The sequence below is a fragment of the Microtus ochrogaster genome, chromosome 1 (assembly GCF_000317375.1).
Source record: "Microtus ochrogaster isolate Prairie Vole_2 chromosome 1, MicOch1.0, whole genome shotgun sequence".
In the NCBI taxonomy this organism is placed as follows: domain Eukaryota; kingdom Metazoa; phylum Chordata; class Mammalia; order Rodentia; family Cricetidae; genus Microtus; species Microtus ochrogaster.
The window spans coordinates 123,999,583-124,018,029 of record NC_022009.1 but is presented as its reverse complement, the minus strand read 5'-3'; the positions used below and the strand labels follow the sequence as shown (position 1 = coordinate 124,018,029).

The following is an 18,447-nucleotide window of genomic DNA, read 5'->3' as shown; positions in this document are numbered from 1 at the left end:
ATCCTTCCTTCCCAGAGTCAGGGCAAGAGGTGTGTGCTTACCCTACAATGAGCAGACGGGGTGATCCTTCCTTCCCAGAGTCAGAGTCAAGGCAAGGGGTGGGCGCTTACCGTAGCAGCTCACCATGAAGGAGCCAATCCTTCAGGAGGCTGCTGCTTGGGTCCACTTGTGTACGCTGAAAGAGGCGATTTTGAATGACCCCCCTCCCCAGCAGCCCTCATTCTGGTACCTGGGGCTTCCATGTGTAATCATACCCCACTTGGTCCTGTTAATTAGGTAAAACTTAGCTGTTTCTGTCTCTGTAGCCCTAACAGGGTGGTTTGTGTGTCGGGCAGCTGGGCACTCTTCAGCTAGCAAGTCTCCTATGGGGTACAGACTCCTTTCTTCAGCATGCCCTTACTCTACCCCAGTGGTGTGGGAAGCCCAGCAGGAGGAGGGAAAGGGGCCAGGAGCAAGAATAGTGGATACTTAGAGATGCTCGGCCTCAAATCGTATGCCACAGTCAGTAACCTAAGAGTCGGGATTTCCATGATCACCTGGAAACTGAAGGAAACAGTTGGACCAGGAGTTCTGCTGATACTGCCTGGCCCAGCAAGGACTAAGGAAGTCCTGCATCCCTGTTCTCCGTTCTGACACATGTGTCACTGCAGGCACACCACAAGGGGGCACTTGGATAGCTGTCTCCCTAGGATTTCCTTGGTGATATCTGGAAGTACTTGGTTTACAGTGACTTTACCCGGGGGCTGTGTGGTACACATGCTGGTGGCTGAAGTTGGAGGGGCAGGTGATGAACAGAGTGGGCTGGGACTCCGTGACCCGCACTGCGAGTCTTGGGGGCATTAAGGGTGGGTAAGGATTTTGGACTGTTCACTTCTCGGTAAATATTGCACATTAGAAATATCCCATGAAATGAGCCAGTACAGACACCTTAGCCCAACCAGGTGGTGTGTCTTAACTGGTGGGGACGCGCACGGGACTCCCGTGTAGTAAATCCCAGAAAGTGTTCCGTCCGGGAGTGATAGCTCAGCGCTTTGTGAACGCATTCCTCCTCCCCTCCTCACAGAAAACATGAATTACACCAATGGCCTCCCCTGCCCCTCCAAAGTTCAGACCGACTTCGTTGGCCACAGCACTCACTCTACCTGGAACTCCCCAGCCGGCGACCCCACTGCCTGGGAGCACACCAGTTTCGTCAACTCTCCGGTGAGTGCCACTCTCCCTCTCTTCTCCCTTCCCTACTCTTGTTCCTTGCTCCTTCCAGCAGTGAGTTCCCCTCAGGCAGAGCTGGTGGGGTTCACACACAAGAGCAGTGGCAGCATCATGAAGCATCCGTGTAGACAGGTGGTGGGGGCCTGCAGAGCGGGCAGGAAGTGAGTCTGTGCCACAGCTGGGCTGGAGGTGGCACAGGAGTTCCACGGGTCAGTCAGGACTGCCCAACACTTTCCCTTCTCATGTCCACCTCCACATTTGTTTTTCACACGAAGGACATGGCTGAGCCCTCTGGATTGAAAGTAGACTTAATCAAGTACGTGAAAATGTCATAGCCTCCTAGAACAACCCAGAATGTTTGGGACACTTGCACAGCTCTGGGGTAACGGGGTAGACAGGACACGGCCGCATCCCCTGGGTGTCTGGGTGTCTCCGTGTTATACCTTGAAATCCCCTTCTTGATTTTTAACCCTTTTGCTCTTTTTTTCCCTTCTTCATTTCCACTTCAGTCCTACCTCACCAGCACCCGAAGTTTGTCTCCCATGTCTGGACTTTTTGGTTCCATCTGGGCCCCACAAAGCGACGTGTATGAAAGTTGCTGCCCCATCAGCCCCACCACGGAACATTCGACCCACATGGAAAACCAGGTCATGTGCAAGGAGTACTACCCGGGGTTTAACCCCTTCCGTGCCTACATGAACCTGGACATCTGGACTAGCACGGCGAATCGCAGCGCCAGCTTCCCCCTGTCCCGGGATTCCAGCTACTGTGGAAACGCATGAGGGCGTCGGCTCTGAGCGCTGCGAATAAAGGGCCTTGCGTTTTGATGCCTAGTAAACTGGTTGTTGAGATAGAGTACGACATTGGTGGATATTTTGGCACTTTTATATAAAAAAAATAAATGTTTGTTTGTTTGTTTTTGTTTTTTTAAATCTGGGTGCTTGTTTTTTTAACCCTTCACAAATGAGCGCCAGGGACTTGGCATCCCGGGATTCCACCGTGCAGGAAGGGGCCGCGCAGCGGCTGTGCTTCTGTCCAAGCGTCAGACCCCTGGGGACACTGCAGAAAATTTGACTTAGTCCAGCAATGTCTCTGGTGGTCACTGCTCTCAAGGAGGACCTTGTAGGCTGTCCCTGACGCCAGTAAGATGAAGGCTGGAAGAAAGGACCCCCAGAAGGAAGTCCCTGCCCTGGTGGAGGTGTTTCAGGGAAGGTGCTGTTTTCTGTTGTCCTGTGGTGTCAGCTGCCCTGGCCCTTGCTAGGACGTCCGGGAAGTGGGCTTCCCTCAGCACTGGTACTCAGGGGAGTGAGAGTCAGTGTTGGACTTCCGGGAAGTGGGCGTCGCTCAGCAATGGTGCCCAGGGGAGTGGGCGCTGTTGACAAAGCAGCTTCTCTGCTTTTCACTGGTGCCAGAAGCCTCCTTGGAAGTGGCAGTATGTGTAAACTTTGGAAACATTTTCAACTTTGAATAAAAGCTTATTTTTATATTCACTTTGTCTTTGTTGGAGATTCAGGTTGGAGTGGCTTGTGAGTTGAGGGGCTGTCCTGCAGCGAGTTCCTGTTACTGTGGTTGGGTAGGGAGCCCCGAAGGTAGACAGATGGCGTACACGCTCAGGGCTACCCTTTTGAGGAGACAAAGCCTTCTGGGCTTGGAGTTCTGGGGAGTCCTCTGGTCGCCGCATTAGGATCCTCCAGGGCCGAATACTGTTCATTTATTCTTATGTTTAATTTTGCTTCTAGAGAATGAGAGACAAGGACTTTGATACCTTAATACCCGTGTCCCTGGCATTAGTCACAAAAAAAGAAAAAAAAAACCCAAAACAACCAAGTAGAAACAGCACACATGTTTATGGGCAGCAATAAACCATGGTACATTCAAGACACAGAATACTTCCTGTCTTAGCTAGGAGTGGCATCACTGCATGCCGCAAGGGTGAGCTTTGAAAGCGTTATGCTGAGCGGAATAGGCCAGGTAAGTGCTGGCCAGGTGTGCCCCTGAGGGCCCAGGGATGGCCAGAGGGATCGGCAGCAGAACCGTAGCTCCTTGGCCGAGAGGAAGGCGGGGAGCATGTGAATGATACAGTTCCTGTTTGGGATGACAGTTTCTGTACAGATAATGCCCATGAATTAAACACAGTTAAATTGGTTAAAAGTGGGGAATGTTATGTTATGTATATCTACCACAGTGGAAACATTTTGGGGTGGAAGAAGAGCCCCAAAGCAATTCCAGCATCAGGTCCACACTGGCCTCTAGAGTATGAGACGGTAGATGTTTGTGCTGCCCAGAACTGCTTCTTGATTCAGTTTTATGTGTTCATCATCTCAATTCCCCACCACGAAACTGAGAAAACACAGAACTTTTTTTTTGTTCTATTATATGTGCAAAATAAAAACTTCACTTTTATTGGATCTTTAACCTTAAGACTAAAATAAATTGGAAGTTACTTTTCATTTTTTTCCAGCAGCTTCTTAGGCCTGGGAGCTGTCTCTGGGGCTGTGGACACCACAGACAGGCTGAACTTGCAAAGAATAAGATCCCTTCCTGCTGTACTGCTACCTCCCAGAAGCAGAACAGGGCCGAAAACACTCAAGGATTGAGACAGCGATCTGAGGGTCTGTAGGCCATGTGTTGGCATGGGAGCATTGGGCAGCAGCCACTTTGAAGTCATCAGGGAAAGTCTCCCGGGTGCATTTGAGGTAAAAACTTTAACCCCAAGAAAGCCGGTGTGCCATGGTCAGTGGGCACAGGTTCACAGTGGAAACACAGCAAAAACAGAGGCAGGGCACTGGGGTATCTGGGCTTACTGGTCTAGGGGGGCCACAGCAGAAGGATATAGAAGGATGGGTTTTCCTCAAGTGCAGGAAGGAACCAGTGTTAATCTGTTTGAAGGTCATCCAGAAGGGGCTGCTGTGGTCAAGCGAAGTAGGCCCAGTGACAGCAGCAGGGGGGTGGGCAGGAGGATCTGGCCTGCCTTCTCCCCGCCTTCCGCCTGTCCTGCCTGCCGCTCACCTGTGACCTCTCTGTACCATGTCTTCCTCTGTAAAATGGGGACAGCGGCCACTCAGAACTTCATTATGAAGGCTTCCTGTGTCCTTCAGAGCCCACTCAGCATTTCCAGCCTTTCCGTCGTCTCTTTTCTCCGTTTGAAAACAGGGATAATAAAACATTCACAATCCCCAAAGGCTTTCTAGGTCACCACTATTAATTAAATATAGTTAATTCTCTTTTTGTACTTTCCAACTGAACTGTGTTCTATATTCTTTGTCCAAAACATGAGAAGCAAGCAGACACACACAAAAAAAAATATCAAGGAAATATTATATAAAAATATTCTTAAACTTGAAAAAGAACTAATCTTTTCCAACTATTTTTAGCTATGTTTTTTGTATAACCAGAGTAGTATGGCCTGTTAAATGCTAATTGCTTTTCTTTAGTTTTCCTGAATATAAGGTATGAAAACAAAAACAATATGTGATGAGGGAAAAACAGTAGTAGGTAATGTATACCCGTGGTATCTAGCAGAATTTTGTTAATGTATACCCATTGTGTCTAGCAGAATCTTGTCAAAGTATACCCATGTTGTCTAGCAGAATTTTGTTAATGTACACCCATGTGTCTAGCAGAATCTTGTTAATTCTAAACCTTGGCAGGTCTTCAGGAAGACTGGGGGGGGTGTAATCTTGCTTATCATCTTGCTTATCAATGTGACAGTATCTGGAATCAACTGAGAGAAAGCTGATAGATACACCTGTAAGTGATTGTTGTGATCACTGTCGTGGTTTGAAAGTAATTGGAAGGGGTGGCACTACTAGGAGGCGTGGCCTTGTTGGAGGAAGTATGTCATTGTGGGGGCGGGCTTTGAGGGCTCTCTGGCTCAGTCTTTGCTCAGTGTGACCCTCAGACCATTTCCTGTTGCCTGCGGGATGTAGGCCTCTCAGTCTCAGCCACTTCTCCAGCACCGCATCTGCCGTGCTCGCTCCTATGATGATAAAGGACCGAACCTCTGAAGCTGTTAGTGAGCCCCCTCAGTTAAATGTTTTCCTTGTGAGAGTTGCCATGGCCATGGTGTTTCTTCACAGCACTAGAAGATGGTACCGGGAGTGGGGCTCACTGTGACGGGCTGTATCTTGTTTGTCTGGAGGAATTTGGACTTTGCTGCTATGGATTAGAAAAGCGGTGGACCTGTCTTCATCGCCTCAGAGGAGCCTCTGTCTATCTCTGCGTCTATGGCTACACCTGTTACTCTGACCACAGGCAGGCAAGTTTCTGCTTGAGGACCCTGTACTGGAGTGGGTCTCCTGGATCATCCAAGCTCAAGGTTCTTAGTTTAACTTGGTCTTTTCTATACAAAGTCATAGGATCCAGGTAGAGGGAACAACTCTCTGGGTCATCCTTCTGCCTATGTAAAATGCTACAAGAGTGTGGACCCCCCCAACCGTAAGATTATTTTCTTATTCCTTATAACTGTAATTTCTACTGCTGTGAATCATAATATAAATGTCTGATACGTGATCCCCAAAGGGGTCACATCCCACAGTGGAGAACCACTGCTCTGCCAGGGACACTGGTCTCCCTTATTCGCAATCTCACAGTCTGTGTTTTCCGTAAACTGGGGGTCAACTGTGGTCAGGACTATTCAGTGGAAAATTCCAGAATACTTCATACTGTTCTGAGTAACATAATGAACTCTGATGCCTTTCCCCTCTGTCCTGCTGGGAATAGGAATTATCCTGTTGCCCAGGGTATCTGGTCTACCACCATTAGCAAGCATACCTGGGTATCAGACTGAACGCCTCCACATCATTCTATGGTGCATCCACATGTGGGCAGTGAATGGATTCATTCAGGTCAGAACAGAATAGGAAAAGCCAGGTTTGTTGGTTACACAGCAGGGGAGCAGGACCAGGGTAGTGGAGAAGAATCGGCCACCTCTAGACGGTGGGGTGTGGCTGGTTTTATACAGGATCTGCCCACCTTTTGGTTCTTGCCCTGCAGATGAGGGACTGGAGCCTGGCCGTTCTGATCAGCCGACGTCTGACTCTGGGCAGAAGTGTTACAGACCACCAGGTCTGTAGTAAAAGGTCCTAGTCATTTTGTGGTTGTAAATGGTAAGATGGAACCTTCTGGAGATTGTTCCACTCTGCTCATGAGGTAATAGTTTAGCAGACGGGAAAACGAGACCATTCATCTGTGACCAAGAAAGTCCCCACCTCTGGCGTGTTCAGTCAGGCCACGCCACGCCACGCCTGTAGTACAAATGTAGGACTTGCCTGTTCTCCCACACAACACGCGGATTCTACCTGAATCAGGAGGAGTCGTGATGCAGGAGGTCACAAGGTCCAGAGTGTGGACGGAGCAGCGGCTCTGGTGCTGATGCAGCGCAGCAGTGCGGTAAGGGGAACTGTGTGTGTTTCGGCACCCTGCCACTTCCAGCGTCTGTGGGGTGTCAGAATGGATCCCTCGAGAGAGGCTAGCAGCTCAGTGGGAAGAAGTGCTTGCCCTGCAAGCCTGGTGACCCGAGGTTGATCCCTTGAAGTCACATAAAAATTAGGATGTGGGCCTCTCGGTGTCTCGGTGAGTAAGGCCACATCTGGGAAGAGTCGAGTCCTGCAGGTAATCCTCTGACCTCCACACATGTGCCCTGAACACACATACACACGCAAATCAACAGAGTGAAAATGTGTAAGTAGGATGTGCTATTGGACATCTGTAATCCCTACAGCAAGATGGGGCGGAGACGGGGGAATCAGCCAGAAGTTCACAGTGGCCAAGTCACAGGGAAGCCGCAGAAACACAAAGGCGATGGCACTGCCTCAGCAAGGAAGAGAGAGAGAACTGAATTCCCGAATTCCCGAAGTTGTTCTCTGACCTCCACACTTATGCCATAGCATGTGCATACACACACACACACACACACACACACACACACATACCACACACACTACACACATACTACACACACACACATTACCATACATCACACACTACACACATACTACACACACCACACATGAGCTTTTTTCTTAAACTATACCTCTTGAGGATAACCAGACGTCTACTATACCAGGAAATCTCTAGAATTTACTGTGAAAGCTAGGCATGGTGGCATTCCTCTGTATTTCCAGCACTCAAGAGATTGAAGCAGGAGAATTATAAATTCAAGGCCAGCTTGGGCTAGGTAGTAAAGCTGTATCCCAGAAAACAAAAACAAAACAAACCACCACCAACAGAGCAGTTGTAAGAGAATGTCACAGGCAATACTGGGGGCAGGCAAGGGGCTCCACACGGTACTGTACGTAGAGGTCGCAGTGCCGCTGTGAGCAGGATTCCACGAGATTCCCGCTTGTTTGGGGTTTTTCTCCCTCCTTTATGGGGAAGGCATCTCTATTATGAGCATGTTTATGGCTCCTACCCCCTCTGTTCCCCAAAACCTTTAATTAAATCTTAGGGGAATTTTATTTAACAATGGTGAAAAGTATCTTAAAAACAAATTTTAAAGTCCTCATAAAGTTTGCTTCAGGCTGTAAAGTGCGCAATTTAAAGGCCAAGGGAAAAGCACAGCTTTGGAATATGGCCCCCAGTGAAGTCCCGTAAACTGAGGTAGGTGGTAATGACGTGGCTGGGATGAAGGGCACACAGCAAGGTCTCTAAACAGAGGACAGTCCTCATACACAACTCGTGCGGTCTAATTCCAGTTCATCAAGAGAATGCGCCTGGAGAAAACCGCTTTGTCAATCTTTTGCATCTTCCGTGGTTCTCTTGCAGACTCCAGTTCTATATCCAAAGTTGTTTTTTTGTGACCCAGACGTTGGAATGTTTACTTTGCAGTGCTGGAAGTTGAACCCAAGGCTCTGTACGTGCTAGGCAAGCTCTCCTGACGAGCTTTATCCCCAGCCCTCTGACATTTGAACAGTTCAAAGCTTCTGTTGGAATAAGATCTAATAAAACAAAATATTCTTGGATTCCAGCCAATTGTTTTAACATCTTCACACAACTTGCATGGGTGTGGTATGTGTGCTTGTGTAAGTACATGTTTACCTGGGTGTGGCTATGTGTGCATGCAAGTATACACATATATCTGCGGAGGTCAGATCGTGAGATGGGTAACTTCTTCAATCTCAGTTGCTCTCCAGTTATTTACTGAGGCAGGCTCTCTCCGCTGAACCTAGAGCTCACTGATTGGACTGAGGCAGGCTCTCTCAGCTGAGCCTAGAGCTCACTGATCGGGCTAGTCTATCCAACTTGTAGGAATCCCTCATCCCAGCCTGCCAAGCACTGAGATTGCAGGCAGGCTGCCACATCTGCCTGGCAGTTACATGGGTCCTGGGGATCTGAACTCAGATCCTGCACTTTACCCTCTGAGCTGTTTCCCCAGCCCCATGGACCAGTTATTGGCAAAGGAAATCTTTTAGAAGTTAAAAAAATAAAAATAATTAAAAAAACTGCAAACACACCTTCACATGTGCCCTGTGAGACTTCATCTGAGCACATTCTTCTCACTCACAGTGGGGAAATGTTGCTGGCAGGGTGGCTCAGTTGGTAGAGATGCTTCACGTGCAAATATGGTGAGCTGAATTTAGTCCCCAGAACCCACATACTGGGGGAAGAGAGAGCTAACTCCACAAAGTTGTCCTCTGACCTCTGCATGCATGCTGCCCACATTAGCTCTGATACTTTAACAAACAATTTAAAAAGCCTAAAACGACAGAAGGAACAGACCGGCCACTGCAACCCTGGGATCAAACACTCTACAACAGCGAAGTAAAATGTGACCTTTCCGCCAACATCTTAGGATGGGAAAAAGTCCTTCAACAATACAGTCACACAGAGCTGGGTCCAGCCAGGTTCAAGCCCAGCACGTGGAGTCACAATGACTGAACAGAAGTCACCGAAAAATGCTAAACTCCTTTGTAAAATAACCACTCTAAAGCACATAGCATTTGGTGACCAGCCACGCATCAGTCAACAGCAGGGTTGTAACCTGAGAAAGACTGTTGCTATAAGGCACTTATACAAAGCAGGAGAGTGTACAATAATCAATCAAGAGACCCAGTAAACACCAGATGCGTGAGGGTGCGGCTGGTGCGCCCATGGCATGCTGTGTTGATAACGACCTCTAGCTCATCTGTAGCAAAGTCGTTTCTTCATCGTGAGTGCTGTGAGCTGTGCGCAGCTGCACACACGGGGCTTCTTAGCACTGTGGGGGGGGGATGAGGGGGGACTGGTCCTCACTGCATGAGCGGCTGCACTGCCCTGTGATCACACAGCTATTCTGTCAAGTCACTAGGAGACAGAATTGTCCAGCCCTGTTACGATCTTCATTTTTAAAATTTCGTATTTTGAATATGTCTCAGGGGGAGAAGGGGTTGCACACATGCCACAGTGTTTGTTCAGCGGTCAGAGGACAACACACTGGAGGTTATTCTCCCTGTCCACCAGGAGGATTCCATGGATGGAGCTCACTCTGTTAAGCTTGGTGGCAAGTGTGTGTCACTGAGCTGTCTTGGTAGTCCTCCGTTACAGTCTTAGGATGTGATGTGACTCATTGTTGACATATATGTAATCCTGCAGCCGTGCAGGGTGTGCCTCTTTCCCGTTGTTGTGTGAGAGAGAGCGCACATATGTGTACACACATACAAGTGTGTGCATGCTCTAGACAACCCCATATTGTATGAAAATGGTTTTTACAGGCCGTGCCTTGCCTTGAGTGATCCTATTTTATAAGCAGCCTTTGGTTCTGTTTTTAAAAAAGGGGCGGGACTGTAGCAACTTGGGTGGACCCAGCAACTCCACAGTCAGGAACTTCTTATCTGGCACAGACTGATGAGTGACTTATTCCTGGCAGTAGACAGAAGACACCCTATAAATTTATTGTGGTGACTTGAAACTGGGAGAACACGTGGGTCCCCAACATCAGGCACAGCAGACAGAGGAAAGGCCGCGATTCCCTCGCCAGGGTTTCATAAAGTGATGGACACCCAATACCCTGATGTCATGGCTCCACCCCAATCTATCAGCAGATACCTGGTGTTTGTGTCAAAGACGGTCAAGCAGGACTCTCGGCTGTCCCTGGAGCTTCAGATCAGGCCCTCCACCATTGATTACTTTTCTGTCCACTTTTCACCTGAGTTGGTGAAAAGACAGGTCTAGGATGTGGTCCCGAGCCCTCTGTTTCCTGCTCTTGGAGCCCTTGTCAACCTTTAGCCTTGGGGACGGACTCTGAATTTTCCCTCTCGTCTTGACTCCTGGTGCTCCCACCCTGCTTTGGTCTGCATCTCCTCAATTCTGACTCACTCAGCCACTTCTGAAACCTTCTGCACTCTGCTGCAGCCTCTTTAACATATATATGCATATAGGCACACCACACACACACACACACACACACATTTACTGTGTGCTGTGTGACATAAGAGTTTATGTTAGTCGTTAAGGTTGTCTTCTCCTTGGCCAGGTGATCACAGCCAGGTTATCAAGGTCCTGGTCTGTTCTGTCATTTGCCTGCGTCCTAGGGTTCATGAAGACAGGAGTTGGTCTCTACGATGACATGTTAAGAAGAACAAGAATGAGGCTCGCTAAAAGCCGCTTCAGAGGGTACCTAGCATAGTCAACAAGGAGACAAAGCGGATGAGAGTAGGTAGCAGAATGAGTCCTGGTGTCAGGGGTGTGTGTGTGTGTGTGTGTGTGTAACCTGGACACAGACATGCGTGTTAAGTTCTAGGTGTTGAAGCATAATACAGGGGTGAGGGAATCCTTCACAGTAACCTACTAAACGTTTTATGGTAACGGGAAGGGATGAGCTGAAAGACTCCAAACAGAGATAAGACAAAAATGCTATTATACCGATTTGATCAGTACACACTGCATCCATGCATAGAAACACCAGGCTGTGCCCCATAAAAACATATAATTACTAAATAGCAACCAAGCAGTGTTTAAAATGTTGAAAAAGATGGAAACGACCCTGATTGATCATGGCACACTGTATAGACACCTCCGATGGCCGTACTGTGCCCCATACGTTTGTACAATTAAGATAATAATTCATGTTTTAAAGAGAAAAATAAACAAGTCCAGATTCTTTTCCAGAAAGAAAATAGGACAGAGCTTTTGGGGGCATGGAGGGGATGCTGCCCTGAGGACTGATGGGTAAGCAGAGAAGAGTGATGGGGAGGACCCTCCTGGGAAGGCCACCTCCACACAAGAAAAGTGAGAGGTCAGGGAGGGAATGAGATTTTGAGAGCACACACGGGGGTGCAGAAGTGGGTGCCTGGCCCGGGAAGGAGATGCTGACAGGCGTGTGTGGTGCACACTGTGTTTTGAAATATTGAGCAACTTCCCTAAGACCACACAGCCTGCCAGAGACAAGCAGAGGAGGATGTGAAACCTCAGTTTATCTCATGCGCCATCTGTTTAGACCACACCAGTCTCTGGAAGGCTGACTGCAGAACCTACTAGAAAAAGTGAGGCAACACTGGCCTGTAACCAGCCTCTCACGTCTCAGGATATAAGATTTTCTGACTAACACCAGGACAGTACTGGGGACACAGGGACAATGAGTCACCCTGCGGTGACAATGTGACGTGAGCTCTTGGCTGTGATGTCAAACCCTGCTGAGCTAGTGGCCTTACGTCAACTGACAGGGACTTAGCTGTGCCTTTTGCTGCCAGGAGAATAAACTATGGCCTGTCGTGCACTGTTAGAACAGCTCTGTTCAGATGCTTCTTTTTCTTCCCGGTTGTTTTTCTCCCAGCATCGTGCCTGTGAGACACACAAGTCCTGGTTGGGAGGGATCTTGGCTAGTTCTCATGGATCCTTAGCCCCCAAAAGGGGCACAGGCATAGGGCTCTCACTCCCTGTTTTGTAGTGTCCTGACTCACTAGGCTACCATTACCTCCTAGCCTCTGCTCACACTGTATTGGCCAGGCTCCTTGAGTTCCTTCCTGAATTACAGCTTTGAATGACCAACCTCACAAGCTGGCTGGCTGGTGGGAGGATGTTCAGAAAAATTTCAGCAAGACGGCTGGGCAGGTAAAAGTGGGCAAGATCGCTCAGTGAGGGAGCATGCTTGCTGTGCGGATCTGATGGCCTGATACTCCCAACAAAGTCTCAACCACAGATCAAGAAGCTTTAATGTGAAGGACAGACTGTCAGGGTAGTCTGTTCCTACAAGAGCAGCACTGATGGTGGTATTGGTTCACACCTGTAACCCAGAACTTGGGAGGCAGAGCCAGGAGGATTTCTTGGTCTACACAGTGAGTTTCAGAGCAGCTTGGCCTACAAAGAGTGACATTTCCTCAAAAAGCGAAAGCAAACAGACAACCGTGAATGCCCTTTTCTAAATGTGGACCCATCTCATACTTCTGTCTCAGCACCCGGTTGTAGCTTCCCAGAGATGCTGAAGTGCACAAGGGGCTCATGCCTTCCCCCTCCCACATCCTTCTTCCTCACCGTTGGCTGCTCTGCCTCCTTGCATCTCTCACACACACCGAGGATGCTCTGGCCGACATGCCTTTGTGAGCTCTGTTTTCTCTGAAGCACCCATTTCCTAGGTATCCGTGTGACACTGTCTATACTCTGTTCACTACCTACGACTTTGTCAGGGGACTTTCCTAACCGTGGCCAACAGGGAGAGGTCACTTCCTTGTGTAGTATTGCTTTAGACAATGAATTTGAGCAGAAGTCATATCTGTCGTTTCTAGGTTGAAGCATGTATGCATGTAATCATTGCCCGTGGGTCGGTTAGTGCTTTCTCTTTTTATCAATTTGACATACGGTAGAATCATCTGGGAAGGAGGAACTTTAACTGAGAGTTTTCCTCCATCAAATTGTCTATAGGACATTTTCTTGATTAGTGATGGATGTGGGTGGCGTCTGAGCAGGTGGTCCTGGGTGATATGAGAAAAAAGAAGCAGAGCAAGCACTGGGGAGCAGACTGGCCAGCATCAGTCCTCCACGGCCTCTGATTTCCCTTCCTGGAACTATGATCTGCATTGTAAGATGTACTAAACTTGTTCCTTTCCAAGCTGGTCTGGTCAGGGTTTTATCACAGCAACGGAAAGCCAAGGAGGACCTGCCCTGTTGCAGCCACCGGAGCCCTACGACTCAGGTGACTACACTGCCAGAGGTCCGCTGACGCGAGCAGGGGTTGCTGAGTGAAAACCTCGATGAAAACGTCACTGGGGACCTGGCTGCATTCCCAGCATGCTCTGTGATTGCTTCACTGTCCTCACAGGGTCCCTCTGTCCCCGGCACCTGATTCCTCCTTAGTACCTACTATCCTCTAACGTGTGCACGTTTGCTTGTTTGTAGAGGTCGTTAACACTCTTACCAAGCGTTTCATTTCTCAGGGCACGCAGTAGGACTGTGGTAAGGACAGGTCATATGACCGTGGTCAGGTGGGCCCTAAGGGCTGTGGTAAGGACAGGTCACGTGACCATGATTACTTGGGCTCCTAACCTAGAGTCTCCACTCAGTACAACTGGCTCCTTGGGATCATTATGGGGCACTGAGTGTGACTTCATTGTTCTCCATGATCCCTGCCTCTCGGTACGCATGCTCTTGTAAACCCCGCCCCCTGAGAGTGGGTGTGACTATAACTTGCCTTTCACCGATGGACTATCATAGGCGATAGGCTGTTTCCCATCAACTCTGACTGGCCCACTCTATAACCTTCAGCACGTCTTTGCATTGTTTTTAGCTTCACTAAAGTATGAGCGATGAAAATTGCATAGCTCTAATGGTATAATAAAAATTGCAGCCTGGGCGGTGGTGGTGCACGCCTTTAATTCCAGCACTCGGGAGGCAGAGGCAGGCAGATCTCTGTGAGTTCGAGGCCAGCCTGGTCTACAAGAGCTAGTTCCAGGACAGGGACCAAAAGTTACGGAGAAACCCTGTCTCGAAAATCCCCCCCCCCAAAAAAAATTGCATCTATTTAATAGTATTCATATATGTTGTGTAATGATGGACAGAATCAAGCTAACAGATGTGTATTACTCTCCACAGTGAACCACACGTGTGGAGTGTTGTGGAATATTATTTTAAGGTGTGTTACATGTGTTTATGCTGTGGAACATTTGTTTTAATGATGTGAAGACGTGCTGTATTTTTTTTTAATGTTGTATTTGTTTAACTGTAAAACTGTGATTCTTTGCCTGTCTAAAACATCCAATGGTCTGATAAAGAGCTGAACGGCCAGTAATGAGGCAGGAGGAAAGGCAGGCTTGGCGCTCACCAACCTGGACGTGGGCAGAGCCAGCCAAGAGCCACGCGGAGGGTCCAGGTGTAGCTTAGCAGTTTAAAGTTTGCTCGGTGAGGTCAAAAAAGACTAGAGGTGTACAGTCAAAGAGGTCCAGGTGGAAAAGGATATGTGTAAACAGGTTCCAGAGTGCTTTAAAATGTGTGTAGGCTCAAGAAGGAAAAGAAAATGGTACAGACAGTCATGGAAAGAAATAATAGATTTTAAAAAATGGTAAAGTCTTTAAAGAGACAGTAAGAGTAAAAGAAAAAGCCACATACAGATGGGAAACACACAGGAAGTCTGGATTTGTATAGCATCATGTTAATTTGGGATTTTTTGATTACTGATAAGCAGACAACAGCTGCTAAGAGAACTGAAAATTGGAGTTGAAAGAGGGATTGTTAAAACAAACCAGCCTATATACTTTAAGAATGCCTTGGCTTTAAAATGGAAGTAAAAAAATGTGTTTGTAAAATAGAATGTAAAAGATGTGTTGCTCTGGAGAAGCAGTTTTGCTTTTGTTTCCATGGGAAACAAGAGGCTGTGGATTCCTTCCAGGTTAATACGGATCAGATTTGATCGTGGGAGACCTCCTGAAACTTGACAGGTGTTATCTACCAACAAAGGTTACCGCTGGCCTTCCCAGTAAGAGTGAAAGCAAGACATGCAGAAGTAAGAAAAGGAAAAGGTCCAGAGGCTAAAGGTATTTGGGATAATTTAAGATAAGAAAAAAGCTGGCTAGAAACAAGTCAAGCTAAGGCTAGGCATTTATAAGTAAAAATAAGCTAAGCCTCTGTGTGTTATTTATTTAGGAGCTGGGTGGCGGGCTCCTAAAGAGTAAAGAGGGAAAATCAGCACTAGTGGGGATGTCTGTGATCTATCCCCTCAGCAAGCCTTAAGTGCTCAACAGCATGTTTAACTAAGGTTGCTATGAAGCATGACATGCGCCAGAATTTATCCCTATAACTGTCAATCTGTACTCTGCTCACCCTCCCCACACACTTTCCGACATGCCCCCGCCTCAGACACTTTGATTCCTTTTCTGAGACTCTTCCTAAGATTTCATACTCGGAATCATGTGTTATAGCCTGTCTTATGAGTGCATCTTACTTCACAGGACGTAAGACAGTCTAGGTTTACCCATGTTGTTTCAAATGGCAGGATTCCTTCTCATGGTTGCGGAATATCAATTTGCCCATCTACCACCCTCTCTTTGCTCATCCATGAGCAGCGGTTGGAAACAGATCGATTCCACCTCTCGGATACTGTGAGTAATCCTTCAGTAAACTAGGGGTGCAGGTGTCTCTTCAATGCACTGCTTTCATTTTCTTTGACTGATTACCCAATAGTGGAATTTGAGGCTCAGTTGGTCTGTATTTTACTATTATGGAAAAGTCTCCCCCCCCCCTCGAGAGTTTTCTGTAATAAATTCACTGGTCTACCCTCTCCTCAACAGCGTGTGAGGTTTCCGTCTCTCCACAGCCTGGCCAACACTTGCCATCTTCCAGCCTTTTGGTAGCAGCCTCTCTTTAACAAATGAGAGGTGGTGCTCCTTGTGGTTTGATTTGCACTTCCTTCCAGATTAGTCAATGCTAAGCATGGTTTGTGCGCTCGTGTGACGTCGCTGTCTCCTTTAGGGAAACATCAATCTAGTTGCTCCATCTTTTTTCGTATTTTTATTATGCGCATATGTGTGGGTTTGTGCACATGAGTGCTGGTGCCCAGGAGGGTCTTTGAGGGCACTGGATCCCCTGGAACTGGAGCTGATATAGGTGCTGGGCGCCAAACCATCATCCCCTGCAAGAGCAGCAAGCGTCCCTAACCTCCGAGCCATCTTTCTAGCTTCTTGGTCCATGTTCAAAATCCAGTTATTTGTTCTCATTATGTAAGATATCTTTGCACATTAACTCTTGTTGGATATATGGTTTGCAAATATTCCACCATTTGTCATTCATTCTTTTGCCATTTGATTTTTTTCTTTATGCTGTGAGGAATATAATGCTTTTTAAAAAATTTTCCTGAGACATAATCTCTCCGTACCTCAGGCTGGCTTCGACCTTCTGCTGGGATTACAGGCACACATCTTCATACTTTATTAAAAATGCTTTGCAGGACAAACCGAAGCTGATCTCTACATAGGTGGGAAGCAAACGCATCCGAAATTTTATGGATCCAGCAGAAGGAAGGCAATACTGACAGCCGGACAATTTGACAGATGCCTTTGCTGCTTCCCCCTTCCTGCAGCAATTCTGAACTGTGCTCAGCTGTCAAGCGGAGTAAACAGCCCGAGAACGTTGGGTTTTCCTTTAGAAACTATTTCACCTTCAGTCAGACAAGACCACTTCAGTCACAGAATATTTCACCACTACCATGTAGTTCAGTCTTATTCAATCTTTGTAAGCACACACAGAGTACACACACCACATGCGCACACACGTGCATGCACATGCGTGTGTGCATGCACACGCACACACAGGGGGAAGGTGTGTTCTTTGGTATAAATTTCTCTCAGCCTCCCTCTGCCATGAGCTCCCTATGCTCTATGCTGTGAGCTTCCAAGGGGCAGATCCCCAGTTTGCCTGTGTCACCCCCACTGGCTGGTTGACACCAGCTCCAGAGAGGGGGTTCACATACAAATTCTTGCCTGTGGAAAGTGCTCAGCACCTCTCCGGTGTCTAAGCGTTGCGGTTCTTCTTGCATTCCTATGCCTGACTTGAGGCCAGCATCGGGGAGGGCTCAGTCAGACCGGAAGTTCAGTGCTCACAGTCTGCCATTTCATTTCCTAAAGCTGAAACCTGTGAGAAGTAGCTTAAGCAAGAGTGGAATGTCAGCTCTTACTCACTGGTGCCCTGGGCAGCAGGGAGCCAGTCTTATGGTAGCTCCTGGTGCAGACGGCCTTCTCTTGGTTATGCAATTTTCTGAGGGGCTGGCAGCATTCTCAGCTGACTTAGACAAGTCAGTCATTTATCCCTGGACAGCCGTGGAAATCCCCCACATCTCCCCAGCCAAGTCCTGAGTCCTCTCCTCCGAGAGGGAAGTCCTCATTTGCTGCTGGACTGGCAGTTTTGGCCTGGAACCCTACCTTAAGGGAGGCAAAAATGCTGCCACAGACAAGGTTCCATTTGTGAGCCCCTTCCATTTTCCAGGACTCCGTATTTCTGCTCTTTCTGTGTTATTTTTCCTGTGCTGTTCCAGCTGATTCTCTGGGAAGTGACACTCCTTGCTCTATGTCAGTCCCTGGCTTTTCCTGAGAGAAATGAGTCATTTACTTGGTGGAAGAAAACTGACCTAACTCATTCTGAGTATAAGTGTCTTGAAAGTCTGATTATAACCACATTCATTTTGTTGTTAATTTGTGTGGGTTTTGTTTGTTTGTTTTGTTTTGTTTTGGAAAGAGTCTCATGCAGTCGAGGCTAGCTTCAAACTCCTGCTCTTCCTGCCTTCATCTCCCAAATACTGGGATCCCCTGTGTGAGCCACCACACATGGCCAAGTGTGTACATGATACAATTCTATAAGCAGCCTTGGGCTCTATAGTTCTCTCCAGGCCCGTCAAGTAACAGCTGCTGCTGAGTCTGTTCCCTCAACAGTCAAATGGTGGATGGGAGAGGCCTGGCTCACTGATCTGCGCCATAGATGCCCTCAGTGAGGCTCCATGTAAAATAGACAGGGGGATGTGGACATTGAAAGAGGGGGGATGCTGACATTGTCCCCTGGTAGTTTCCCTGGCAATCAGCTGTTTTAGGGAAAGGTGGCTCAAAACTTAGCCTTGCCCCTGCCCCCCATTCATAGTGTTAAAGTTTTCTCTAGTTTTATCCTTTGCCAGCTTTGGAACTCTGCAGTTTCCTGAGTCTAAACATTCCTGTGCCAACTGCCTGCAATCCCCTTTCCTAGCTCATTCACCCCTAACTATATTATATTTCTTCTTCTTCTTCTTCTTCTTCTTCTTCTTCTTCTTCTTCTTCTTCTTCTTCTTCTTCTTCTTCTTCTTCTTCTTCTTCT

The 18,447-nt window shown here is 47.8% G+C and overlaps 1 protein-coding gene across 5 annotated transcripts in view; it reads left to right on the top strand.

Annotated features, from left to right (window-relative positions):
* The window catches only part of Tmem131l (transmembrane 131 like), a 119,343-nt gene extending 116,650 nt beyond the window's left edge, over positions 1–2,693 (top strand). For all 5 annotated transcript variants that reach the window (XM_026785766.1, XM_026785655.1, XM_026785703.1 and 2 more), the window contains exons 34-35: positions 1,064–1,203; positions 1,719–2,693. In XM_026785766.1, coding sequence (XP_026641567.1) covers positions 1,064–1,203; positions 1,719–1,991 — 413 coding nt within the window. In that variant the 3' untranslated portion in view covers positions 1,992–2,693. The remainder of the gene's footprint in view (positions 1–1,063; positions 1,204–1,718) is intronic.
* The last annotated feature ends 15,754 nt before the right edge of the window (positions 2,694–18,447 follow it).